This window comes from Xenopus laevis, chromosome 7S (genome assembly GCF_017654675.1).
Source record: "Xenopus laevis strain J_2021 chromosome 7S, Xenopus_laevis_v10.1, whole genome shotgun sequence".
Taxonomy (NCBI): Eukaryota; Metazoa; Chordata; class Amphibia; order Anura; family Pipidae; genus Xenopus; species Xenopus laevis.
In genome coordinates this window covers 5,742,013-5,769,565 of record NC_054384.1, presented here as the reverse complement: position 1 = coordinate 5,769,565, position 27,553 = coordinate 5,742,013, and the positions used below count along the sequence as shown (strand labels likewise).

The 27,553-nt window shown below is 41.3% G+C and overlaps 2 protein-coding genes across 2 annotated transcripts; both read left to right on the top strand.

Annotated features, from left to right (window-relative positions):
- Window positions 1–11: 11 nt before the first annotated feature.
- On the top strand, window positions 12–27,326 carry minpp1.S (multiple inositol-polyphosphate phosphatase 1 S homeolog). Its single transcript, XM_018227312.2, has 7 exons — window positions 12–158; window positions 2,488–2,543; window positions 7,869–8,579; window positions 11,286–11,483; window positions 12,091–12,191; window positions 12,723–12,856; window positions 26,585–27,326. The coding sequence occupies exons 3-7, from the start codon at window positions 7,961–7,963 to the stop codon at window positions 26,982–26,984; spliced, it is 1,452 nt and encodes a 483-aa protein (XP_018082801.1). The 5' UTR covers window positions 12–158; window positions 2,488–2,543; window positions 7,869–7,960; the 3' UTR covers window positions 26,985–27,326.
- Window positions 23–5,972, top strand: LOC108697173 (probable inactive tRNA-specific adenosine deaminase-like protein 3). The gene is made up of 3 exons (XM_018227097.2): window positions 23–158; window positions 2,488–2,543; window positions 4,622–5,972. Exons 1-3 carry the CDS (start codon window positions 23–25, stop codon window positions 5,849–5,851), a joined length of 1,422 nt encoding a protein of 473 aa, XP_018082586.1. The 3' UTR covers window positions 5,852–5,972.
- Window positions 27,327–27,553: the final 227 nt, after the last annotated feature.

Sequence of the window (27,553 nt, the reverse complement as noted above, 5' to 3'; positions counted from 1 at the left end):
CAAGGGTACGTCTCGCTGGCGCATGCTCAGAAGCAGCGGAGTGAACGTCACGCGCATGCGCAGATGGACCGGCGCGCTGTTACTTTACATTGAGATCAACAAGCAGGTTGTGCAGTGCGAGTGTTTCACCTGTCAGAGCAGCAGCAGTGCGATCCCAGGTATTGACACTGAGGGACACGGGCAGGGACGTTTTATAGTGTTTCTTCTGTCTGTCTGTCTGGGTGTTTATTTGGATTCTGCCCACCCAGAAAAACTCTTTGTTTATGTTGTTGTTTTCCAGTTGTGGGAGATTCCATTTTTTTTAATATTGTGCCTTTAAACTTCAGTGATTTTTGTGTCTCTGTCAAGATAATCTTTCTTAAAGGAGCTTTTGACTTTTAAATGAACTCTTAGTATGTTCTGCAATGGTTAATTCCAAGTAACCCTTCAGTTGCGATTCATTTCTTCTCTTTTATACTTCTTTTGCCTTTTCTCCTGACTCTTTCCAGCTTTCAAATGGGGGTCACTGACCCCATCTAGGGTTGTCGGCTCTAATTTGCAAAACTGGCCAAGAGGCGCCTTCAAAAGTAGCACAAAGTGTGCAGTGAAACAAAGTCTAAAAAGTAAATTAATATATGGGGAAAAAAATGCCTTTTTCAAATTTTCACTCTTTCGCAAATTTTTCCATTAAGAAAAATGGTAAAGGTTCGACTGTCAACTGGGAGTAACTACAGAGGGGGCCCAGGAGGTATAGGGGCCCCATCAGGCCCTAATTCATATACAGTTTCAATAAATATTGGGAAAACAGCTCAACCTCTAGACATTTTGGTGGCCATCAGATATTTGCCCCAAAATTGTCTGAAATTGAGGAAAGTCACCGGAAAATGCAAGAATGCTTAAAGGGGTCGTTCACCTTTAAGTTAACTGTTAGAATGATGAAGAGAGGGATATTCTGAGACAATTTGCAATTGGTTTTCATTTTTTATTGTTTGTGGTTTCTGAGCTATTTAGCTTTTTATTCAGCAGCTCTCCGGTTTGTAATGCTGGCAGTCTGGTTGCTAGAGTGCAAACTACCCTAGCAACCATGCATTAATCTGAATGAATGACCGGAATATGAATAGGAGAGGGTCTGCATAGAAAGAGGAGTAATAAAAAGTAGCAATAACTATAAATGTGTAGCCTTACAGAGCAGTGTTTTTAGAAGAATCCGAAGAAGAAGGCAAATTGTTCAAAAACTATACAAAATAAACAATGAAGACCAATTAAAAAGTTGCCTGTGATTGGCCATTCTATAACATATACAAAATAAACAATGAAGACCAATTAAAAAGTTGCCTGTGATTGGCCATTCTATAACATATACAAAATAAACAATGAAGACCAATTAAAAAGTTGCCTGTGATTGGCCATTCTATAACATATACAAAATAAACAATGAAGACCAATTAAATTGTTGCCTGTGATTGGCCATTCTATAACATATTAAAAGTTAGCTTAAAGGTGGAGACTGGGGTACAGAGACCAAAATCTGGTAATTCTTGACTTCTACACAAGTCAGTCCCATTGCATGCTGGGTATTGTAGTCTTGCATTAAACTTGGCAGTTGGATTTTTTTAAGCAAAAACTACATTACCCAACATGCATTGGGAGGCTTGGCACATAAGGGTAAGAAAAAACTTTGGCTGGTTTACAAAGTACAAACCAGCCAAAGCCCCAAAAAGTAGCCCAAACCTGTACCTTGGCTAGTTTGTACTTTTAAAACCCTCCTGAACTTTAAATTAGTAGCCCAATTTGTCTGGAAAACCACCAACCTGGCAACCCTGACCCCATCTGAAAAAAAAATGCTCTGTAAGGCTACAAATGTATTATTATTGTTACTTTTTATTACTTGTCTTTCTATTCAGGCCTCTCCTATTCATATTCCAGGCTCTTATTCAAATCAATGCATGGTTGCTAGGGGAGTTTGGACCCTAACAACCAGATTGTTGAAATTGCAAACCGGAGAGCTGCTGAATAAAAAGCCCAATAACTAACAAATGATAGAAAATGACAACCAGTTGAAAATTGTCTCAGTATATCCCTCTTTACATCATACGAACAGTTAATGTGAAGGTGAACAACCCCATTAACTTATCTGCGCTTGTTCTTGAACCAATGACTTCCCCAGGCAGTAGTACTGTAAGTATAAATGCCTAGTAGATAAAGGGTAAGTGATCCTGGTATGTGGCCTGCAAGACTAGCTGTACAAATACACACACAGTGAATGGCTGGGAAATAAGCCATAAACTTAAATGAGGGGTAATTATGTAATGAGAATATGACTATAAACAGACATAAATATTCCTTGTACACACCACCCATACCATTAAAGTGTCTTCTGTCATATGTACAAGGTGTGACTGCACAGATTTCAGTAGGCAATAATGGGTTAATAAATTATCCCTGTTAAACCTGTTTCCTTTTCTCTATAATAAAACTATAATAGTAAATCCTCCTTTGTTCTTCCAGCTTTCTCACTCTCCTCCTCTGATCCTCATACAAAGGCCAGATTACACACCAAAGAGGTAAGTGATGATGGCTTTGTCTTAAAGTGATTCTGTCTCTACAATATAAAATGTCATTCCTGAACCAGCAAGTGTATTGTTTTAGTTGTGATATTGGTGTGTAGGTCCTTTTCAGGTCATGTGCTTTCAGAAAGAGCCAGCACTTTAGAATGTAACTGCTTTCTGGCAGGCTGTTGTTTCTCCTACTCAATGTCACTGAATGTGTCTCAGTGGGACCTGGATTTTACTATTGAGTGCTGTTCTTATATCTACCAGGCAGCTGTTATCTTGTGTTAGTGAGCTGCTATCTGGTTATCTTCCCATTGTTCTGTTGTTTGGCTGCTGGATGGGGGGAAAGGGAGGGGGTGATATCACTTCAACTTGCAGTAAAGAGTGATTGAAGTTTATCAGAGCACAAGTCACATGACTGGGGGCAGCTGGGAAATTGGCAATATGTCTAGCCCCATGTCAGATTTCAAAATTAAATATTAAAATATCTGTTTGCTCTTTTTAGAAACGGATTTAAGTGCGGAATTCTGCTGGAGCAGCACTATTAACTGATGCGTTTCGAAAAATATTTTTCCATGTTTTTCATTTAAGCATCCCCTCTTATCTTCCACATTGAAAATCTGTTGAATGCACTGGTTTCACCCTGCAAAATGTGCACATCCCCTTTCATTTAGATGTGGGTACAAAGGTATGTTTAGATATGGGGTTACACGGCTTGGCTACAGTTACAGTAACATTTTATTTAGATTATTCTCTTATGCCGAGTTATTATGGGCAGGACCATAATGCATCTCTTGAGGTGGCTGCTGTGAATAAGAATCACGGACGGGTCAGAAGATCTGGAAAACGGGCAATACCAAATAGCTGTTGGTCTTATTTGATGGTAGACAATCGGTGCATTACATTGCCAGGTGAAACAATCATTCCAGTGAATATAGAAGGTTACCCTTACCCTTTATTTTCCTTGATGTGAATCAACAATGTGGTAATAAGTAACAAGTTTCGGTATAAATCGTCTCTCTTTGTTACAAAAGGGCGACCCATGTCAACATGCGGCTGTAGAATCAACTGGAATAGTGTAATGGAACAAGATATCAGCTGTCTATCCTGTGGACATTTTGGGAGATAATGTAGTAAACAGGCTTAGTCCCAAATCAATGTAAAATACACGTATAGGATAGTGCTCCGTAATCAGAGGAAACCCTCAAAACAAATGAACGTAGAATCAACCAGACTGCTCTTTTTTAAGTTTCTCTTCATTTTTTTTCTAGCTTTTGAGATATTGTTTTACACTGTGAATATAGAGATTTTGAAACAACAGTGCCACCTGCTGGTTTTTTTTTTCAGCAGAAAATTAAGTTAGCAAGAAGTGATGTTGTGCTGCTGGGAAAATTAAGTTTGTGAACATAGAAGAGTCATCTGTGGTCAGTTCTAAGCAGTTAAACATGGGGATGGGGAAAATGGGACAAAAGGTGATGGCAAAAGAGACAGAACAGAAATGAGGAATAGGGACTGTTCCATAGGGGAGAGTAGACGATAGGAAGGGAAAATAGGGAAGAGGATAACAATGGTTCACAGGTTGGCCGGCTAAGGGACAGGTATAACAAAAGGTGCGTAAATTTTACACCAAACGCCTTGTCTTCAGTTTACCGGAAAAATAGGACACACAGGGAAAGCAAAGGAAATAATGGTAAGCAGTGAGTCAAAGAGCAGAAAATAACAAATATTAAAGAAGCAAAGGTAATAGTTGCACTAAGACTGTTTACTACATTGATCTTTGTTGTCAGAATGGATTTAGAATAACAAGTGCCAATATTGCTGCCGATCAGCTGTTAGTATTGACTGACCTGTAGAATCATGAAAGCAAATGTGTGATGGGTCGGCTTGTTCACGAGCAACGTTTGCACTTGTTATTGCATTGCGCGTGACACACCGGCTGATATTTGTTTTATTTCACACAGCTTTCCTCATGGCACCATCAGTAGATGGTCCTGGAAATTCACCTACCTGGAGTCCTATCCCTGTGCTTTCTCTGGAGGAGGAACAAGAACTCAGAGAGGCTGAGGCAGGTTATATCAGCCCCCCACTAACTGCAGCATTTGCTGCCTCCATCCTTGATAAACGGCACATCTCTCGCCTCTCTCATATCTAATGAATATCCTCTCCCTGAAACTCTACGCTTCCTTAAGAGGGTGAGATCTTGTGCCTCTCGCCATGAATTCCTCCTTCGTCTCGCTACAAAGGAGGAAGAGGAAGATGTCCTGAAATCCGGAGTCCGTCAGTCAGATTATGAATTAGCAGATGGTGGTGTTATTGCTAAACCACAAAATAATCGGTATAGTCTTGACTTGTGGGCAATCGCTTCGTTAACAGATATTTTGCAAGATAAAGTTGATTTGCAGGGTTTGGGTGACCCGTTTTTAGTGTACGTCCCCTCTAGGGCACCAAGGAACCCGAAGGAGCAGCAGCTGTGGTCGGGATACTGGCCGAGTACTTACCATGCAAAGGGCAGTGCAGAAGAAAGCCAAAGGGGCAGACATTTATGTGAGGAAGAGAGAACAAGAATTGGGCGTTACATGAGGATTGCGGTGGAGGAACGACGGGCAAGTCAGGCGAGGGGAAGAAAGGGAGTCGGAGCTGTGGTGGTAGATCCGAGGAGTGGACAGATTTTGGCAGTAGCCTCTGACAGGACGGATGAGGAGGGAGGCCCACTTCTTCATGCCTGCATGGTAGCAATAGATATGGTGGCACAAAAGCAAGGTGGAGGTGCGTATGCTTGTCTGAAGGAAAAAGATGGGGACAGGGTAAAGAATTCAGACATGAGAAAAGTGCAGTTCATTAATACGGAGGAGAGTGGAAAGATGTTGGAGGAGGGGGATATAGAAGGTAGGAAGGACACTGAGCAAAGTGACACTCTGAGAGACGTATCAGTGTCAGATCAAGAAGAGAAGACAAAACGCAAGTGGTCAGAAGAGACTACAGAGGAGGTGCCATATTTGTGCACAGGGTATGAGATCTATGTAACGAGAGAACCCTGCATCATGTGTGCAATGGCCCTTCTGCACTCCCGAATCTTCTGCGTTTACTATGGGTCTAGCACCCCTGGTGGGGCCCTGGGAACCAGTTACCGGCTACACTGCTGCCCAGGGTTGAACCACCATTTCCAGGTGTATAGGGGGGTCATGGAAAATGAGTGTCAGAAGCTAATAAGTCCTGGAACTCGATCTTCAGTCATTTGTTGTTTTTTTTTAATTGTAAATTCTATAACGTACACATTTGTTTTTATTAAACAATATTTTAATATCTTTTGTATCTGGTAAAAAAAATAATAACAATGTATTGTGGTCTCCATGTAAAGTCCTTTAATAATTGGGTTTCCAGCTTCCTAGAAAATGTCTTTTACTACCACCACTTTAGCAAACCTGTAGCATCAGCTTATATTACAGCCAGAGAAGCTCATTTTCTGCTGGATAATTAGTGACGAGCCCTAAGCTTAGCTTCTCAACAGCCAATCAGAGCCCACTGAGCATGTGAGTGTCACAGACACTTTCCAAGATGGTGACCCCCTGTGACAAGTTTGAAGTCCTGGATCATTGCTGCTATTGACAAGCTCAAACTTTAGCCTCGTGCAATAAGCTCATTATATAAAATATGGCATTGTTAGCCAAATTCATTTTAGGGTTAAGTTCTCCTTTAATCAGGCCCAAAACCAGCGAGTTCCTTAATGATTATTGAGCAATCTTAAATAGAACCCTATGTATTTAATTGGGCGGGGGGGGCATGGGTGGGTGCAAGATAGATAAATACAAAAACATACAAGGGCTCTATGGGGACCAAAAGCTGGGAATCCAGTGCAAGTAGTAGAGCGGAGCATGGGCACAAGGCCCTGTCCTGACCACCTGCCATAGGTGAGCAGTAAGTGCTGGGCTTGGTTATGGCCTGTACCTGCTGGTGCCCCCTAACTTGCGTGTCTGAATGATCACTAGTTGGCAGCAGAAGGAAGGACCACAACATGCCTCCCCTTACCCAGAGGACTGTAGTGATTTTATTGTGCACAAACACAGGTACAGGTATTAGATATTTTATTCTTGATATCCATTATACATGAGTGATATAGTTTACAGTAGAGGGTACATTATCCCTTATAATACCGAAGCTATACACAAAGTTTCCTGTATAACTCAGCCTGCAGCCTTGTGCCTTTATATGGTCACAGAACAACCCCTCAGTGACTTCTAATATCCTTATCATTTACATTAGGGGGTACATTATCCCTTATAATACATGAGTGATACTCAGAGTTCCCTGTATAACTAGGCCTGCAGCCTTGTGCCTTTATATGGTCACAGAACAATCCCTCAGTGACTTCTAATATCCTTATCATTTACAGTAGGGGGTACATTATCCCTTATAATACATGAGTGATACTCAGAGTTCCCTGTATAACTCAGCCTGCAGCCTTGTGCCTTTATATGGTCACAGAACAACCCCGCAGTGACTTCTAATATCCTTATCATTTACATTAGGGGGTACATTATCCCTTATAATACATGAGTGATACCCAGAGTTCCCTGTATAACTCAGCCTGCAGCCTTGTGCCTTTATATGGTCACAGAACAACCCCTCAGTGACTTCTAATATCCTTATCATTTACAGTAGGGGGTACATTATCCCTTATAATACATGAGTGATACTCAGAGTTCCCTGTATAATTCAGCCTGCAGCCTTGTGCCTTTATATGGTCACAGAACAACCCCTCAGTGACTTCTAATATCCTTATCATTTACAGTAGGGGGTACATTATCCCTTATAATACACGAGTGATACTCGGAGTTCCCTGTATAACTCTCCCTGTTAGCCTGCAGCCTTGTGCCTTTATATGGTCTAATTAGCGATGCACGGAATCCAGGATTCGGCCTTTTTCAGCAGGATTCACCCCCAATTTGCGTATGTAAATTAGGGGCGAGGAGGGAAATCACGCGACTTTTTGCCCCTACCCCTAATTTGCATATGCAAATTAGGATTCGGTTCGTTATTTGGACGACTCTTTTTCGGGGATTCGGCCGAATCCCAAATAGTGGATTTGGTGCATCCCTACTTCTTATATCCTTATCATTTACGGTGGGGGGTACATTATCCCTAATAATACACGAGTGATGCACGAGTTCCCTGTATAACTCTGCAGCCTTGTGCCTTTATATGGTCACAGAACCCCTCAGTGAGTTCTAATATCCTTATCATTTACAGTAGGGGGTACATAATACAATATATATATATATATTAGATTCCTGCTTTTCCTGCAATTTTAAACTATTTTTTATTGATATGTTATTCTAGGAAAGACACACAGATGAAAAGGGAGAGTGTAACCAGCTGCTCTATCTAAGGATATTTCTCTATACTGCCAAGGTGTATGTGGGACCGTCATCATGAGTTTTCTGTTTGCTCCTTGCAGACCTTGCTCCCCTAAACCTTTCCAGATCCTCCTTATCTCGGTCACCTGGCTTTGCAGCTCAGCACGTACATCAGTAGAAAGCCGGCCTCCTGGTTTAACCTTTTTTTTTGGGACTAAAACCAGGTATGAAGAAGTCAACCCATTTCTCCAGGAGAACCCTCTGCTGGTCACTGGGAAGCAGGACCTCCTGCCCAACACATGTACCCCCCTCAAAATAGTGTCTGTGATCAGACACGGCACCCGGTATCCCACCCACAAACAGATCAAGAAGATGAAGAAGATGCACGACTTGATTCTGAAGCAGAAGGGCATCGGGTCTGAATTGGTGGAGAGACTGCAGCAGTGGGAGATGTGGTATGAGGACTGGATGGACGGACAGTTGGTGAAGAAAGGAGAGCAGGACATGAGGAACCTGGCCTATAGGTTGGCCTCGTTGTTCCCCTCACTCTTCACAGAGGAGAGACTAAAGCAGAGCAAAATGACCTTCACCACAAGCTCCAAGCACAGATGTGTCGACAGCACAAAATCCTTTATCAGTGGCCTTGTGCATGACTACTTCCGCTTCCCTCAGACTCCTGAGAGTGGATTAAAAGGTAAGGTACTTATAATACACCAGTGTGCCCTTGATATAATCTATATCTATAAGTAAAGGCCGTCGGTGCTGGGGTAGCTTCTTAGGTCCCGACCAAGAACCTGATCTCAAGAGCCTGTTGTCGAGAGCCTGCTGTCATAACAATGGGACAGTTGTAGACACTGCTGAAGAGGTCCATGTGTGGGATATGAATCTAAGGTGGCACAAGAAAGGGCACTGGGTATTGTCCATGACTTGGGCCCACTACACCTGTCTGGGGCCCTCTGGGAGAAGCTATAGTATTCTGGCAGGCCAGTCCAATACTGCCCTCGCTTTTTCTAGCTCCACCTGCATTTACTTCTCTTTCAAAACTCCATACGTATAGTGTGCTTGTAGTCTGTACATTAATATAAAACTATGGCAGCATAGGTATTCCCTGTACTAAGCACAATTCAGCAGGAACAGTCTCCTAAGTTTGCTCATAGTCTGTACAGAGAGATCCCATAAAACTATGGCAGCATAGGGATTCCCTGTACTAAGCACAATTCAGCAGGAACAGTCTCCTAAGTTTGCTCATAGTCTGTACAGAGAGATCCCATAAAACTATGGCAGCATAGGGATTCCCTGTACTAAGCACAATTCAGCAGGAACAGTCCCCTAAGTTTGCTCATAGTCTGTACAGAGAGATCCCATAAAACTATGGCAGCATAGGTATTCCCTGTACTAAGCACAATTCAGCAGGAACAGCCCCTAAGTTTGCTCCTAGTCTGTACAGAGAGATCCCATAAAACTATGGCAGCATAGGTATTCCCTGTACTAAGCACAATTCAGCAGGAACAGTCCCCTAAGTTTGCTCATAGTCTGTACAGAGAGATCCCATAAAACTATGGCAGCATAGGTATTCCCTGTACTAAGCACAATTCAGCAGGAACAGCCCCTAAGTTTGCTCCTAGTCTGTACAGAGAGATCCCATAAAACTATGGCAGCATAGGTATTCCCTGTACTAAGCACAATTCAGCAGGAACAGTCCCCTAAGTTTGCTCATAGTCTGTACAGAGAGATCCCATAAAACTATGGCAGCATAGGTATTCCCCTGTACTAAGCACAATTCAGCAGGAACAGTCCCCTAAGTTTGCTCATAGTCTGTACAGAGAGATACCATAAAACTATGGCAGCATAGGTATTCCCTGTACTAAGCACAATTCAGCAGGAACAGTCCCCTAAGTTTGCTCATAGTCTGTACAGAGAGATCCCATAAAACTATGGCAGCATAGGTATTCCCCTGTACTAAGCACAATTCAGCAGGAACAGTCCCCTAAGTTTGCTCATAGTCTGTACAGAGAGATACCATAAAACTATGGCAGCATAGGTATTCCCCTGTACTAAGCACAATTCAGCAGGAACAGTCCCCTAAGTTTGCTCATAGTCTGTACAGAGAGATACCATAAAACTATGGCAGCATAGGTATTCCCTGTACTAAGCACAATTCAGCAGGAACAGACCCCTACGTTTGCTCCTAGTCTGTACATAGAGATCCCATAAAACTATGGCAGTATAGGTATTCCCCTGTACTAAGCACAATTCAGTAGGAACAGCCCCTAAGTTTGCTCATAGTCTGTACAGAGAGATCCCATAAAACTATGGCAGCATAGGTATTCCCTGTACTAAGCACAATTCAGCAGGAACAGCCCCCTAAGTTTTCTCATAGCCTGTATATCAAGATCCCATAAAACTATGGCAGCATAGGTATTCCCTGAACTAAGCACAATTCAGCAGGAACAGCCCCCTAGGTGTGCATAGCTTACATATTGTGCCTTATAGGCTTGACTGTTACAATCCCATTGAGTTGTAGGTGTCACTGTTCAATAACATTAGAAGGCAGACAAGAGTAATTGCTTTCTAGCTAGATACCTCTATCTATGCATGCATGTATGGTCTGTCTGTCTATGTAGTTACTTTGGTTAAATTAGCAATTTCCATTTGTAGCAAAAACATCACTTACAATAACTACATCTCTTTCTGCTTATTCAGTGGAAAGAAAATTTCACCTTAGGTTAAAAAACAAAGTAACACCAACTGGCTACTTAACCCCCTTTGTTCCACACAATCCAACTCATGGATCCAAAAGACACTGTCACAGTCCCCTCTCCTTTCCCTGTTTGTAATATGCTCAGTTGGCATAAATGTCGCTGGTCTATGTCTGGCCCATGTTTAGCCACTAGCTGTTGGGCCGTCTCCTGTTTTTATTTTTACTTTTTTCTGTCCTATCTGATCAAGTGATGCCCAGATGCTGGACCTGTGCATGACAATCCTCTCTTTTAACTGTTTGCTATTTATTCCACAGTAAAGGAGACCACAAGGACATTGAATTATGTAGACAACCATAGAGGTGTCGCGTGACATTCTCTGCTTGATATTATACATTTTGCCTGTATGGGGATGTGTAAAAAAGGAGAATGCTGCACATAATGCTTCCTATACACTTGTAAACCCCAGGCTTATGTGCTAAAACTGCTGTGCATGGGGCTTGAAATAATTACTGACAGGGTCAGGTGGGCTTAGAATTTCTTTCAAATTTCTCCCTCGCTTATAACTGGATTTAGACCTTATGGGCTTCTTGAAGAGAGAGAGAGAGAGTCACCAGTAGCCACAATTGCCCAATGTTTCATTACACTTTTTATAAACATATACTTTAAAATTTGCCACCCTGTCGTTTCTCTGTTCCCAGATCTCCCTGGCATGGAGCCCGTCATCAACGACACTTTGATGCGTTTCTTCGATCACTGCCCTAAGTTTCTGGTTGAGGTGGAAGACAACGACACGGCGCTGCATGAAGTGGATAAGTTCAAACAAAGCCCAGAGATGAAGAAAGTGATTCAGAAAATCTCCACTCTTTTGGATGTGCCGGAACAAGAGCTCTCCGCAGGTGCCCTGTCTCTTTGTGCCTACTTATGCCTGGTTATTGCTTCTTGGTGCCCACACACAGCAGCAACTGACTGTGGCTCACACAGGGTTCTGGGAGTTGGAGCAGCTAGAGGGGTTGTAGGACTGAGTTTTCTATTTGTTTGGGCTTCTTTGTGATGGCCAGGGACAAGGGCAGCCAGCATTTGGAGATAGTGTTTATAGCATTCTGATTGGAGAATCCTCTATGCATAGATCTAATCCTCAATTATCCACATGCAATGGAATAAAGGTGGCCATAGACATAGAGATCTCTTCCAGGTATGCCCACATTGAAGTGGACAATATCGGGCTGATCCGATCGTGGGCCCAACGATCGGATCATAATGAATCCAATACGGGCGGTCATATCCCGGGGGTACAGTATAAACGCACAGATGCGGCTGTGATCCCAAAGGACTTTTTAACCTGCCCGATCGAGATGGCCAGATATTGATTGGGAAAGCCTGTCGGATGGCCCCACACACGGGCCAATAAGCTGCCGACTCAATCCGCCGGCAGCTTTTATCGGCCCATGTATGGAGGCCTTTATACTCTGAAGTAAGTTCCTTCTCTTTCCCATTTAATCTCAGATTTGATCCAAATGGCCTTTTTTATCTGCTCGTTTGAACTGGCCATTAAGAATATTGTCAATTCTCCTTGGTGCAGCCTGTTTGATGAAGAAGATGCCAGGGTGAGTATGCAGTTCGATCTCGATCGTCAATTATATTCAGTATCACTGCTTTATAAGGTTAAAGGACTAATGCTCATGCCAAGTATTATCTAGATACGTTGTGGGCACCAAGACTGTATATGGGACAAAGTTTTAAGAACATTGGCACAACTAGTTAATATTGGGGCCATTCAGGAAAGGTTAAGTAAAAGCAGGTAAATAGCAAGTGAGCTGGAAAGCACCCACGATATGACTACTGGCATTTAAATGGATCATTTTGATTGGCTGCTTGTGTCTAATGTGCTACGAGCCATTGCTACTAGAGCCTAGAATTATATTCATGCTGGTTACCAGGCATTAAATGTTAAACAGTGGCTGCAGGGCTATATGTAGGGGTCATCGTTTTGTGTGCCTTTATTAATGTTATTAGAATGGAATACACTTGAAGAATAAGCAGCGAAGATAGGGGACTGTCATGGAACCAGTCCCGAGTATTATTTGGTTTTAATGCAAGGAAGCAAGTTACTAACTACTTTTTACTTTTCTGGGCAGGTCTTAGAATACCTCAATGATTTGAAACAGTATTGGAAACGCGGCTACGGGTATGATATTAACAGCCGGTCCAGCTGTCACTTGTTCCAGCACATCTTCCAACACTTAGAGATTGCAGTCACAGAAAGCAAAAGGTAACACTAGCATGAAGTTATGGGATATCTCTGTACATACTATGATCATATTTACATAGCTGATCCTACTGAATTGTGATTAGTACAGGGGAATATCTATGCTGCCATAGTTTATGGGATCTCTCTGTACAGACTATGAGCAAACTTAGGGACTGTTCCTGCTGAATTGTGCTTAGTACAGGGAATACCTATGCTGCCATAGTTTTATGGGATCTCTCTGTACAGACTATGAGCAAATTTAGGGACTGTTCCTGCTGAATTGTGCTTAGTACAGGGGAATACCTATGCTGCCATAGTTTTATGGGATCTCTCTGTACAGGTTATGGGCAAACTTAGGGGCTGTTCCTGCTGAATTGTGCTTAGTACAGGGGAATTCCTATGCTGCCATAGTTTTATGGGATCTCTCTGTGCAGACTATGAGCAAATTTAGGGGACTGTTCCTGCTGAATTGTGCTTAGTACAGGGCAGGCCCGGACTGGCAATCTGTGGGTTCTGGCAAATGCCAGAGGGGCTGCTATAAGGTCCCACTGAAAGTCAGTATTTAGTGTGCTGGTGAGGGCTGTTTGGGCCTCTTCGTGGGCTGATTGGGCCTCTGTGTACCTGAAATGCAAGGGCCTATTTTAATTCTCAGTCCGGACCTGGTACAGGGAATACCTATGCTGCCATAGTTTTATGGGATCTCCATGTACAGACTATGAGCAAATTTAGGGGACTGTTCCTGCTGAATTGTGCTTTGTACAGGGAATACCTATGCTGCCATAGTTTTATGGGATCTCTCTGTACAGACTATGAGCAAACCTAGGGGCTGTTCCTGCTGAATTGTGCTTAGTACAGGGAATACCTATGCTGCCATAGTTTTATGGGATCCCTCTGTACAGACTATGAGCAAATTTAGGGGATGTTCCTGCTGAATTGTGCTTAGTACAGGGAATACCTATGCTGCCATAGTTTTATGGGATCTCTCAGTACAGACTATGAGCAAACTTAGGGGGCTGTTCCTGCTGAATTGTACTTAGTACAGGGAATACATATGCTGCCATAGTTTTATGGGGTCTCTCTGTACAGACTATGAGCAAACTTAGAGGGCTGTTCCTGCTGAATTGTGCTTAGTACAGAGGAATACTTATGCTGCCATAGTTTTATGGGATCTCTCTGTACAGACAATGAGCAAACTTAGGGGCTGTTCCTGCTGAATTGTGCTTAGTACAGGGGAATACCTATACTGCCATAGTTTTATGGGATCTCTCTGTACAGACTATGAGCAAACTTAGGGGGCTGTTCCTGCTGAATTGTGCTTAGTACAGGGAATACCTATGCTGCCATAGTTTTATGGGATCTCTCTGTACAGACTATGAGCAAACTTAGGGGGCTGTTCCTGCTGAATTGTGCTTAGTACAGGGAATACCTATGCTGCCATAGTTTTATGGGATCTCTCTGTACAGACTATGAGCAAACTTAGGGGGCTGTTCCTGTAAGTATCTGTTTAGGGAGCGTCTAACATGATTCCACTTCCATCCCCCATATATATATATAAAAAATAAACCTGGCATTGGGCTCCGGTTCCAAAAAAGTGCTGACATGCAATGTGCCTGTAATTTTTGGCAGACGTGATTGCTAATGTTCGTGTCTTTGACCCTTAAAGTTTAAACCCACTTCAGATTGCTTCATCCCAGCCTAATCATTGACAATACTGTATTATTAATCTCCATTGATATCCCTTGTATTTAATTGGAGAAATAGTGCAGTTGTTACGCACATAATCATTCTTTTCTTGGTGTGAAAGTGTGGTACCACTCTGCTACCACACTTTCGTACCAGGTACCACACTTTCGTACCAAGAAAAGAATGATTATGTGCGTAACAATCCAATTATAAAAGCATTCTGATAGCTAATCACTGCCGCCTGCACCATATAACTGTCACTGATAATGGAAAACTTTATTTGCCCACATGCTTCTGCCGTGCTTTAAATGATAAAATTCCAGCCCTACTAAACTCGGAATTGATTTCACGTAATATTAGCTAATAGTAACCACGGAGTAAGGAGCGATTGCCTGCACATCCCTATCAGGTCGTGGTATTGAATTCCAGACTCCCATGATACTGTGTGTGCAATGGCCAATCAATAAACCTAATAACTTTATAATGACTAACCTTTGCTTATCAGTTGCAAGTACTAGTAATGCATTTTAAATAACAACGTGTTCTATCACTGTGTGCTACTCCTCTACCAACAGAAAATTCCTGTTCATTCTGAATATATATTTCTAAGGATATCTTATCAATAAAAATGATTTGCTTCTCTTCGTTGTTATTAAAGGCACGGTTCGGTATAAAAATTAAAACTGTGTAAATAGATAAAATGATACAAATTTTTGGGTGGTCCCTCACTCCAATGCGTCTCAGGGTTCCGTCCAAGCCACAATACTTCCAAGATCAAAATAAAATGGACTCTGGAGAACCTCATCAAGAATTGGATTAGGTTCACACAGAATTTGATGAGGTTCTCCAGAGTCCATTTTATTTTGATCTTGTAAATAGATAAAAAATGTATCTAATATAGTTAGTTAGTCAAAAATGTAATGTATAAAGGCTGGAGTGAGTGGATGTGTAACATAATAGCCAGAACACTACTTCCTCCTTTTCAGCTCTCTAACTCTGAGTTAGTCAGTGACTATAAGGGGGGCCACATGGGACATAACTGTTCAGTGAGTTTGTAATTGATCCTCAGCATTCAGCTCAGATTCAAAAGCAACAGATATGACCCATGTGCCCCCCTCAAGTCTCTGATTGGTTACTGCCTGGTAACCAATCAGTGGAAACTAAGAGAGCTGAAAAGCAGGAAGTAGTGTTCTGGCTATTATGTTACACATCCAGTCACTCCCGCCTTTATACATTACATTTTTGGCTAAATAACTATCTATTTACCCAATTTTTATACTGAACAATTACTGAAGCACCTTCTTGCTGTGATAATGCATGCAGGATACTAACAGGTCTACCCTGTATGCATATTCGATATATATATATATATATATATATATATATATATATGTATATATTGTGATGTGTGGGCCAGCCTGATACCTGTAGGTTGGACGGGTTCAGGCCAACCTCGCTGCACCATTTGCGTGTCGTGGGTTTGGGTTGAGCTCTTTTTCCTGCTCTCCCCACCCACGACCTTTAGTTCATGTTTTTCTTGACCCGCACATCACTAAAAAGTAACCTTTGGGGGTTTATGCCAAATTGAACCCCTTATCAAAAATATCATAAATTCTTGCAGTAGACCTATAACTATAGTTATGATCATCCAGGGAAACTGTGTGTATATTGCAGCTAAATATAACTATTAGGGTTGGTATACCTTTAAATTAACCTTTAGTATGATGTAGAGCGCGAAATTACCGAGACAATTTGCAATTGGTTTTCATTTCTTATTATTTGTGTTTTTTTGAGTTATTTAGCTTTTTATTCAGCAGCTCTCCAGTTTGCAGTTTCAGATATCTGGTTGCTAGGGTTCAAATTACCCTAGCAACCATGCACATTTAAATAAGAGACTGGCATATGAATAGGAGAGGCCTGAATCGAAAGATGAGTAATAAAAAGTAGCTATAACAATTATGGACAGATTTATCAAAGGTCGAATTTATGTGAATTTTTTTTTTTTTAATAAATTCGAATATACTCACAATTTGAATGGGAAGTTATTTAAGAAATAATTCTAATGTTTAATATTTGAAATTCAAATCGAAGGCAATTCAGGAAGCCAATTAACATCTTCAAATGGTTCAACGGACGGATCTACTTGAACTCGGCAGGTTTTAGGTGGCGAATATTCGAATTAGAACTGTTTCCAGGGTCAAGGTGTGATAAGTCTCACACTGAATTTACATTCAAATTGGAGGATTAAAATTCAAATGTGTAAATTTTGACACTAAAAAAAATTAAAATTCGAATTTTTATTTACTATTCAACCTTTAAAGGAACAGTAACATCAAAAAATGAAAGTGTATTAAATTCTGCTGGACCAGGGAATGGTGTGAATGAGGTGCAATCTCTGTAAAGTGCTTTGGAATATGCTAGTATTGTATAAACTACAGATGATTTTTATAACATTTTATAGTTATAATGTTCATGTTTTCCATTTGGGCTGAACGTGGATGATACAGAAATGCACATTTGGAAAAGAAACACAAGGAGGCAGCACAGTGTCATTTATACTTCCCTCTGTACCAATGTGTTCACATTTAGAACTTATAGCTACACTTTATTTCAGGACTTTCTCTGTGGCACAAGAATACATTTTTGTCTTTATTTGCAAGTACACAGCTTGGTGCTTAGTACAGGGAATACCTATGCTGCCATAGTTTTATGGGATCTCTCTGTACAAACAATGAGCAAATTTAGGGGACTGTTCCTGCTGAATTGTGCTTAGTACAGGGGAATACCTATGCTGCCATAGTTTTATGGGATCTCTCTGTACAGACTATGAGCAAACTTAGGGACTGTTCCTGCTGAATTGTGCTTAGTACAGGGAATACCTATGCTGCCATAGTTTTATGGGATCTCTCTGTACAGACTATGAGCAAACTTAGGGGACTGTTCCTGCTGAATTGTGCTTAGTACAGGGAATACCTATGCTGCCATAGTTTTATGGGATCTCTCTGTACAGACTATGAGCAAATGGAGGGACTGTTCCTGCTGAATTGTGCTTAGTACAGGGAATACCTATGCTGCCATAGTTTTATGGGATCTCTCTGTACAGACTATAAGCAAACTTAGGGACTGTTCCTGCTGAATTGTGCTTAGTACAGGGAATACCTATGCTGCCATAGTTTTATGGGATCTCTCTGTACAGACTATGAGCAAACTTAGGGGCTGTTCCTGCTGAATTGTGCTTAGTACAGGGAATACCTATGCTGCCATAGTTTTATGGGATCTCTCTGTACAGACTATGAGCAAACTTAGGGGACTGTTCCTGCTGAATTGTGCTTAGTACAGGGAATACCTATACTGCCATAGTTTTATGGGATCTCTCTGTACAGACTATGAGCAAACTTGGGGGACTGTTCCTGCTGAATTGTGCTTAGTACAGGGAATACCTATGCTGCCATAGTTTTATGGGATCTTTCTGTACAGACTATGAGCAAATTTAGGGGACTGTTCCTGCTGAATTGTGTTAAGTACCCCTCTCCCATTTTCTTACCTTTAGGCCCTGTCTTTTTAATTAACCACATCAAACAATTGCATCGTCTTCATTCTGCATCAATAGGGAAATATTTATATATATATATATATATATATATCGCACTAGACCAGGGATCCCCAACCTTTTGAACCCATGAGCAACATTTAGAAGTAAAAGGAGTTGGGGAGCAACACTAGCATGAAATTTTTTCTTGGGGTTACAAATAAGGGCTGTGATTGGCCATTTGGTAGCCCCTATGTGGATTGTCAACCTATATTAAGGCTCTGTTTGGCAGTGCACCTGGTTTTTATACAACCAAAACTTGTAAACCAAAAAACTTATTAAAAAATATGCACCTGCTTTGAGGCCACTGAGAGCAACATGTTGCTCACGAGCTACTGGTTGGGGATCACTGCACTAGACCAATACAAAGGTGATGAGCGAAAATTTTAGCCGAGTTTCGCTGCAAAAATTACGCCCATAGAATCCAATGAGTGAAAAAAAATTGTCGCCCAGAGACTTCAATGCATTTTTGCAAATTTTTGCCGTTTTGTGGATTATTAGGGGTAGGAGGGAATTTGCGTGACTTTTTGTAACAAAACAAGGACGTCTAAGATGTTTTTCCTTTCTCACCCCTAATTTGCATATGCAAATTAGGATTCGGTTCGGTATTCGGCTGAATCTTTCATGAAAAATTCAGAGGTTCGGCCGAATCCAAAATAGTGGGTTGGGTGCATCCGTAGTAACAAATATGTACTATACTGTGACATGTGCGTGACTGTGCATCACTGAGGGACAAGTTCAACTTAAATAGGTGAAAGTTTCCAGGAGACTGAACATGAAAAGCTTTTAGTAGAGAGGCCCCACTGCTTTTCTGCAGCATCACCGCTGCTCAGCCTAATTCTAAGGCCGAGTGTCAGAGGCATGTGGAAAGACTGGTACAAGTACAAAGGTGAATGTAGTAATGTAAGCAAAGTTCACTCCAGCGCCATTAACCCATAGCAGCCCATCCACTGCTGCAATAACAAAACATCTGATTGGTTGCTAGACCTTTGCCCCTAAAATGACATTTACCCCGTAGGTAAATCAGGACTTTGTCTTTCAATGTCATTCAACAAAGGAATGACTATACCTCCCCCCATGGTTTCACCTGCAGAAGATTTGCTTTTTAGAGAGAGAAGATTAGATGCTTATAGGCTCAACTGCTACATTAAAGGAGAACTAAACTGTAAAAAGAAATATGCCTAAAAATGCCATATTTTATATAGTGAACTTATTGCACGAGGCTAAAGTTTGAGCTTGTCAATAGCAGCAATGATCCAGGACTTCAAACTTGTCACAGGGGGTCACCATCTTGGAAAGTGTCTGTGACACTCACATGCTCAGTGGGCTCTGATTGGCTGTTGAGAAGCTAAGCTTAGGGCTCGTCACTAATTATCCAGCAGAAAATGAGCTTCCCTGGCTGTAATATAAGCTGATGCTACAGGTTTGCTGATTATTCAATTCTGATGCTAATTGCACTGGTTTCTGTGCTGCCATGTAGTAATTATGTGTATTAATGACTAATCAGCCTTATATTGTGACATTTCTATTCTATGTGTACTGTATATTGTGAGTGGCTCCCTAAGCTCAGTAAGTGACAGCAGCACAGAGCACGTGCAGTGAATCAGCAGAAAAGAAGATGGGGAGCTACTGGGGCATCTTTGGAGACACAGATCTTTACTGCTAAAGGGCTGTGGTTGCCTTGGGCTGGTACAGAAGCACAAAACATCATGTGCAACACTTCTACCTACTTCTTTAATTATGCTTTAGTTCTCCTTTAAATAGCTTTGTTTATCGAGACCCAAACAAGGCATATCCGTGTCCTTCTCTAGCTTGGGGTAACAGAAGTTACTGATTATCTCAGTGATAACTAAATGTTCTGTATTGCAGCCGGATTGTTTACCTTGATACAGGTCAAAAGTCCTGACATTTTTTAATATGAAATTTTGAAATCAAGTACCCGTTGCACATGGTTATGCCCAGGGGAAATGGAGAGGGGTGCGAATTGACTCGCACTTTTCTGGCTTGGCCAGTTGAAATGATATTTGATGCCAGTGCCAATACTGAAGAAAGCTAAAAAGATAGGAAAATTAGGTTTTTATATTAGTATTTTAAGGTGAACATGAGAACAATAAACTCTTGAAAATGTCTTCTGCTTATTATTCTGCTCATTCCTTAAATATATTGTTTATATAAATACAAATACAACTGTCCTCCCGGTCGTTTTGACCCGAACAGCTCGGTTTGTTTTTTTCCAGTTAGTGAAACCGGGCAGGATTCCCTATGATTGACGCGGCAATAGTCCAATCGCCGATCACCACGTCATAGCCCCTGATGTCGCAACCCGCACCCGCAGCATCACAACCCCGCCCCAATTGCACAACAGCCCCGCCCTCTGGCCAGATCCAACCGGACCAAAAGGAGGAAACGTTATAAGCAGGGTACTTTGTTTAATGAGATAATGAGCTCTGTATAAACAATCCTCTACCTTCCCTAAGCAGCAACCTTTGTTTAGTTTTGCGATAAAGAGAAGTTTTTTAAACAGATGCCTTATCTGTGGAATCATTGTCCCTCAACCCATTTATTTATGATGCATTACTAAGGCTCAGAGCCTATTGCATGGCTGATATTTGATGCTGATCTGGTCATAGATTTATACTCCAAAATCCAAAATGTTCAGCCATTCTCTAGGGCAGGGAAACTGCAGTGTAGCCAGTGGGCTTTCATTTTCTTAGAGATCTGAATGATCAGCAACCAACACCTATGCCAACGTTTTGACTGATCCTCACAAAGACTTGAAACATAAGCCTTTGAAAGCAAAGCAGAAGCTGCTTCTCACTAATGGGGTTCTAGATATTTAGGGGGGAACAAAGGATCGGAATAGTTATGTCCCGGTGTTTGGCATTCAGCCTGTTTTGCTCAGGGCTCAATAAAAGTGAAAAGCCAAGCAAGTTCAGAAGACAGGATCCAAAAAACCACAAGGAGGTGGATATCAAGGTTCATCCATTTGGTTAATTCCATACATATCTTACAACAAATGAACTGGAACTCACTGGATAACACTCACAAAGACGTAAATGCTCAGACTTCGTCCCCCAAGCACTATCTCGCTCATTAACTCAGAATTCTTCTCATGCAGATTTGGCCTGCCAAGTGCCACTGGGTTGATTACCAACAATCTATGGAGATACTGGAGGCCATAAAAGACTCTGTGGACCTCCTGTTGGACAACCCTGCCATGTAGTAGTCTTGCTGATGATTGCCCAGCTGAAAAAAAGCAACATATTTTATCACTATTCTTAAAAAGGACCAAATATTCATTTGGTTGGGTTTTTGTCGAAGGACACAGGACAAGTATGATTTAGAAAATTGGAGAGACAAACCCTGTTGCTGTTTGTGGGCACGGCAGATGTAGATCAGTTCCAGAATGTAACGTGGTAGTGGTGGCTTCCAGCTGGTTGGCCTTATACCACTTACAGTTGCTCATAGTGGGATTTTCAGCATTTTTACAGTCATTTTATAGTCTTGTCATTCATGTCCTTCACGTAACACGATAAAACCAAATGCAAGAGGCACCGTGACACAGCACAATACTCAGGGATTTAGGTGTGGTTGAAGAACATTGAAGAAGCACTGGGCCTGCTTTTATGATGGAGAATATATTGTTTCTTGCATGACACATATTGTATATCACAAACAAATTACAAAGAAAGCTAATCCTGTAGAAATACTGTGGCGGAGATACATATAGTTAATTTTATGGAGTGCTTACTTACTTCTGCATAATCTTTTGAAATGTATTCATGAGCCAACCAAAGCTATCAGAGAGAGAGAGAACCAGAGTTCCTATCTGGGTTCTAGAATAGAACCCAACGTTATCATTGATGTGACTTTCAGTTCTTGTCAGAGATTATTACTTCTTATCTACAGTGACAACTTGGTTTTCAGTTTGGAGGACTAGCTCTAATCCGATGTCATCTACTCCAAATGGTCTGCTCAAAGACCTGCAGCTGATGGTTGCCACAATGTAGAGAATCATGATACCCATCATATATGTTTTGTTTCGTCCTGTGCCCTTCTCAAAAAAAAAAAAAAACAACAGCTGGTCACAGTTTAGTTGACTTTCCCTCATTTAGTGAACGTTTGTAGTATTTTTACTTTACCTTTGCTTTGGATTATATATCCAGATATGTTTCAATCCAGATATGGGTGTCAACCAGATTGTATGTCTTATTATAAGGTAAATATTAGCATATTCCAATTATCGTTATCTCGTTGCTAAGAGATATTGATTAAAACATCGTACGTAGCTGAGAACAACTGCTTGCTTTTGAGAGGGTCCACAAAAATTGTGTTAAAGACTGGGAGAATTGCAATAATGTAGTGGAAGGGAACGAAAATGATCAGTCTATAAAGGTATATGTCTAAGATGAAGGACACTGGTTCTGGCCAGGATATCGATCTTCTGGTTTTTATGCCGTTGCTTGGTTGAGTTGGTTTTGTGCTTCAAATAGTATTGTTGTTGACATTTTTCTTATATATTGAAAATTGCAGGTATTTACTCCGTTCTCTTTCTTATGAAAGAACAGAAAGGGAAATAAGATATTTCATGCTAAAGAGAAGCCTCTTCCTTGTTGGGCTTAGCAAAATGAGTTTTGTGAGCCTCACACCAAGAATGATGAATATTTGTTGATGTGTCCTTCTCTGTAGACCGCAATTGGTCAAACCTTGCTTGACTTGCCCAGGTGCCTACAGGTTCTTGTAGTGACCTTAACATGTCCTCTGTTGGAACCCTTGGTTCTCAGTGAGTTACAACTGTCTCTGGAATCAGTGTCCGCACAGCAACTATTTATTAGTGAGTGGGGGCTTTTTATTTGTGGTCAGTGTCAAACATCACCAGGTTCAATGCCAGACATTGGTTGCATGGTATAAAGGAAAAGGTGCATTTCACAAGTCAACTATCTGCCAGTTTGATGGAAAAGTCTGGGACAGATACCAGGAGAAGACTTTCTGCCCCAATGCATAATGCCGCTGGTAAAGTTTGGAGGAATAATGGTTGGGGGCTGTTGGTTTGGGCCAGGGTCCCTGCACAGAACTGACCTTAACACAACTAAATACCTGTGTGAGTCAGGCCTGATCCCCAACATCAATGCCCAGTCTCAGTAATGATCCAAAATCTAATCGGAACCATCCTAGAATCAATAAGCTGTTCTAGTAACACAGGGAGGGGCAAATTTATATTGATACCCTTAGCTTTGCTAATGAGATATTAGACTGGCAGGTATCATGTGTTTGTGCATTGCCAGCCAAAGCAGTTTACAAACGCTGCATTGGGAAAAAAACACTGAAAAATATGCACCGAACTCCCTGTTAGCATTCTGGGTTTAAAGGAGAACTAAACCCTAAACATGAATATGGTTAAAAATACCATATTTTATATACTGAACTTATTGCACGAGGCTAAAGTTTGAGCTTGTCAATAGCAGCAATGATCCAGGACTTCAAACTTGTCACAGGGGGTCACCATCTTGGAAAGTGTCTGTGACACTCACATGCTCAGTGGGCTCTGATTGGCTGTTGAGAAGCTAAGCTTAGGGCTCGTCACTAATTATCCAGCAGAAAATGAGCTTCCCTGGCTGTAATATAAGCTGATGCTACAGGTTTGCTGATTATTCAATTCTGATGCTAATTGCACTGGTTTCTGTGCTGCCATGTAGTAATTATGTGTATAAATTACTAATCAGCCTTATATTGTGACATTTCTATTCTATGTGTACTGTATATTGTGAGTGGGTCCCTAAGCTCAGTAAGTGACAGCAGCACAGAGCATGTGCAGTGAATCAGCAGAAAAGAAGATGGGGAGCTACTGGGGCATCTTTGGAGACACAGATCTTTACTGCTAAAGGACTGTGGTTGCCTTGGGCTGGTAAAGAAGCACAAAACATCATGTACAACATTTCTATCTACTTCTTTAGTTAAGCTTTACTTCTCCTTTAAAAGAAAAACCCTACTTCATTCCTGACATTGTACCTTTAAACAGTCATTGGGTTCACACGTGTCAACTAGAAAATAGATTGTGCATTATTACAAGGTAATTATTAGCTGATTTCTATAATCAATATCTGTTAAGAGCAAAACATCGGTAAACATAAAGCCCAGAGTCAACAGCAACTGCTTACATTTCAGGGTTAAAAGGAATAAAAAGGCCAAATGTGCCTTAAATTGATGTGCATATAATGTATATTATATTGTGATTGGCCTGAATGGGTAATGTTCAAGTGTAAAACAAATGCATAGTTTTTAGGAAAAATTAATGTTTGGAATTTCAGTAGTTGCATAAAGAAGAAAAACGTCATTGAAGCACCTTCTCCATTGACTAGAGCAATTACTCTTATTAGTGGGGTATGAACTGAGCATGCTGAGTTATTGTCACTTTACATGCAAAAGAGATCAAACCCAGTCCTATATTAAGAGGATGGCCTTATTTATGTTTGGGCTGTAGTCTGGGGGGAGGGGTTTGTTTATACAGAGGGCTTCTCATTGTGACCTTGCTTGTAGGAATGGGACTTTAGTTTCAATGTAAAAATGTGGCCTGTTAAGTGCAAGAAATAGAAGAAACCATAAATATTTCCCAATAAAAATAAGTATGTTGAGCATAGGTTCTATCCATTGAACTCATGTTGAGAAAACAGGTTTATTGCCCCTTGCTTTGACCATTTTTATTCCACTTACTGTACAGTGGTACATCTCTCTCCATTTTTTATATATATTTTGTTGCCTCTCTTTTGGCACTGAAGTTTGTGATCACAGCCAGGTGGTTGATCGATGACCTTTCGTAGCCATTTCTACCGGAGGGCTTCCTACAACTCTCTGCACTGATAACATTCACAGTAGAGAAATATGTTTTCCTAGAAGTTTTATCTCTCTTTCTTTGTATCTGTATTTTTTATGAAACCAGCTACTGACCATATCTACTGATGAAAAGCATTCCTCTCTTTTCCTTGTAGACATGTCATTTATTGTTAATATCTGTAGTCATCTCGTGCATCACTTTTTTTTATGGGAAAAAAATAATGTATTGTGCTTAGTTAGAATAAATGATGCTTCCTTCATGGAATTACCAATGTTGGAAGAGTTATATGGTACCTTTCTAAACAAAGGGAACATATTGGGGGTGCTGATCTGCTGAATTGTCCTCAGCATAGGGAATGCCTAAAGCTTCATAAAACCCTGCTGTACAGGTTATGACCTTGTGTCAACCGCTTCGGGAAAGGCCTAAAGCTAGCCATAGACGCAAAGATTTAGTTGAATGAATCTGAAGATATCAATGAGTAACTGTCACTGCTATTTGTCAGTCATAACTTTCGTACGATCGCTGTCACGGGCATCATCTGATTTGTTCTTTTACTACTTTATTTCATCTGAATAGTTAGTTGCAGGTCGGAAGATTGCTGCGTCCGATCGTTAGTCGGATACAAGGCTAAAATGTACACTTCTATGGCCAGCTTTAGCTGGTTTAGCACAATAATACCCTGTGATCAAAGCCAGGTCTAAATGAATAGGTTTGCTGGGAGTGGAAGGGTTTGCCAGGCCTACACAGAGTACTAATCTCAACCCAACTGAACCACCATAGTATGATTTGGAACCCTGAATGTGAGCCAGGCCTGATCCTGAACTTCAGTGCTCAACCTTACTAATGTTTTTGTGGCCATATGGAAGCAAATCCCACCAACAATGTTCCAACATCTAGTGAAAACCTCCCCAGAACAGTAGAGGCTGTTATAGTAGCAAAGGTAGGAGCCACTTTTTGTTATTCCTCTTGGTTTTGCATCTAGTGGAAACCTTTCAATACGCATAGAGGCTGTTAAAGGAGAATTCAACCCTTAGCTAAAAAAAAAAATCCTACCCCATTACCCTACGTAGACAACCCCTCCCTCCTCCCCCCAGCCTAGCTGCTACCCCTGGGAAAATGCCCTTAACTTCTTACTTACCCCTCGGTGCAGATTCAGGGATCGCAGTTCTTATAGGGGGGGCTTCCTTTCCTAGCAGATGAATTAGAGCTCACTCAAATAACTGATTCCAGTACAAACAATCTAACAAAATAACTGCCTTTTGCACAAATCCTGCATGTAGAGAGACATGATATCTGGTGAGTTTAATAGAGTGAGCTCTAATACATCTGCCAGGAAAAAAAGCCCCCCCTATAAGATATATTGGATCTAACTGTCAATGAATATCTGACACCCAACTGCTGCATGAAGAGAGAATGAAGAGAAACAGATGCAGAGGGAGGGATAGTGAATATAAACTTGATTATTTCAGAAACGGTACAGAATTTTTAATTGATTGTATTTAGAAAGTTTTTTATTTTAGTATGATGAAGCTCGTGTTAAATTTACATTTTTGCGATAGCTCCCCTTTAATAATTAGCATAAGTGTATGCTGTAGCACCGCACTCTATCCCATTAATAACACAGATTTTTCCGTCTCTATTACAGCTCCCAGCAGGTCTCCATTCCCGTTGTTATGCAGTTTGGCCACGCCGAGACCCTCTTGCCATTGCTCGCTCTCATGGGTCTGTTTAAGGACGAGACACCCCTGACGGCAGAGAACTTTATTAGCCAGACTGAGCGGAAGTTCCGGAGTGGGCACATCGTTCCGTATGCCTCTAACTTGGCCTTCGTGCTGTATCGGTGTGACATGGCCGAGACCCAGAGAGAGAAGTACCAGGTGCAGCTTCTGCTCAATGAGCAGCTCCTTCATTTCCCACATTCCCACTCTTCCCTCTGTCTGTTTGAGGAGATGAAAGAGCAGTATGGCCACCTCCTGGACGGCTGCGCTATCTCTACGGAATGTGCAATAGTCAAAACCAATCGCTCCTCTGAGGATGAGCTTTAAAATCATCAAACCGTCTGCAGGGGCGGAACATGACAGGGGCATGGCCACTGACTTTGTTTCTGTTTCAGGATTGGGCAGCCTTTGGCTCCTCTAGATGTTTAATCAACCACAACTCCTTGCGACCCTGACCGTTGTAGTTGAGAAACATCTGGAGGCACCACAGGTTACCGGCATTACAAATATTATTCTGCTAATCAATTTAAGGCATCATAGCCAAAAAAAGGGGTAATTTTAAAATGATATTCATTTTAAAAATAATAAAGACACTATTTCTTGTTACTATAAAGTAGGGATGCACCGAATCCATCATTTGCTTTGGGATTTGGCCAAGATTCAGCCTTTTTCAGCAGTATTCGGATTCACCCGAATCCTTCTGCCAGGCCGAACCAAATCCGAATCCTAATTTGCATGTGCAAATTAGGGTTGGGGAGGGAAATCACATGACTTTTTGTCACAAAACAAGGAAGTAAAAATGTTTTCCCCTTCCCACCCCTAATTTGCATATGCAAATTATGATTCTGTTCGGTATTCGGCTGAATCTCTCGCAAAGGATTCGGCCAAATCCAAAA